This window comes from Limanda limanda, chromosome 9 (genome assembly GCF_963576545.1).
Source record: "Limanda limanda chromosome 9, fLimLim1.1, whole genome shotgun sequence".
In the NCBI taxonomy this organism is placed as follows: Eukaryota; Metazoa; Chordata; class Actinopteri; order Pleuronectiformes; family Pleuronectidae; genus Limanda; species Limanda limanda.
In genome coordinates, this window is record NC_083644.1 from 1,720,266 (window position 1) to 1,721,590 (window position 1,325).

Here is a 1,325-nt window from a genome sequence, read left to right on the forward strand (position 1 = left end):
TCCGCAGCAGTCAGCAACAGACTTTCACAAAATAAAAGCCTGACTTTCACAATAAAACAATAACTAATCAAACCTGAGTTAATGCGAGATAAAATAATTAATCGAGTTAACTCATCACTTGAGTTAACTCGATTAAAACGAGTTAACTTGCCCAGCCCTAGATATAATATAATATAATATAATCACAAGACAAAAAAAACACTCATTATTATCATTAAGACCTGAGCATCGACAGTGTGATAGCCAGGTGTGTCCCTTCCTACGAGTCTCTATTTAACCGTCTGTGCCTTTAGGTCGAGACTAAATCTATTCAAGTAGCTTGTGACGCAATTTTCGGTCTGAACCCAACTGAGCCCGACCCAGTGTAGTGTAAGAAATGAAGCTAGCTCTCCTAACATGACCCAACTGTTGTCCAGTCATTTATATACAGTCTTTAATGAGCAGATCCCATTGCAACAACTTCTCAATCCCACTGGTGCACGTCTGGGCCCCAACATCTTATCCGCCCTCCTCTCACTCTCCCATCTCAAGTTATCAGGATTGTTTCTGCCCTCTCGCCGTTTGGCAGCCGTGTCACCGAGATGATTTTCATCTTTTCAAAAGCTCTAAACCCCGAAGTGTCAGACGGTGAATCTGTGTCAGAGTGAACCTGCAGGGGTCAGAGCTGCCACTCTACACCTGAACCACATCCACCCGCTGTCACCTGTATCCTCCACCACCACCACCACACCCTGTCCCACGCCTGAGGCTCAGCACTCATCACACACAGGCTTTTTCCTGCTCGGACATTATCACCAGATTGAGAGCGAGACATCAGGACAACCGGCTGGACACGACCGAGTCAGACGCTCTGGAAACTCCTGCTTCCGTCTCAGTTGCTCTGGAAACTCAGGACATTTTAATTAGGTCTGAATCCGCTTTGCAAACAAATAAACACAAATTCAGTCACAGGTAAGATTTGTATTTATGCTGTAAACACTTGCTCCTCTGTAATGTCGCTTCGTTTTCATCCCATTAACAGAAATCTTCATTGTCTCACTCGGTTGTGTGTGTTGTCATCAACACGCATTGTGAGTAATGTCATTTTCACAGTAATTTGGCCGGGATGTGAGCTGGATGTAATCGCCCAGCGTGCACAGAGAGATAGTATTCATCTGTGTGTGTGTGTGTGTGTGTGTGTGTGTGGATGAGAGATAGAAGCTCTGGGCTGATGAAAGAAGAAAAGCTATAATTTATCTTCTCCTTTTATTACAGATTAAAATGGGCTGCTTCACATTCGTCAAATTGATGATGGTCTTGTTCAACTTGCTTATCTTCGTAAGTAT

The 1,325-nt window shown here is 43.8% G+C and overlaps 1 protein-coding gene across 1 annotated transcript in view; it reads left to right on the plus strand.

Moving 5' to 3' along the window:
• Positions 1-1,260: 1,260 nt before the first annotated feature.
• The window catches only part of LOC133011164 (tetraspanin-1), a 16,539-nt gene continuing 16,474 nt past the window's right edge, over positions 1,261-1,325 (plus strand). The window contains exon 1 of the mRNA XM_061078872.1: positions 1,261-1,317. Within this exon, the coding sequence (XP_060934855.1) occupies positions 1,261-1,317 (57 nt within the window). The remainder of the gene's footprint in view (positions 1,318-1,325) is intronic.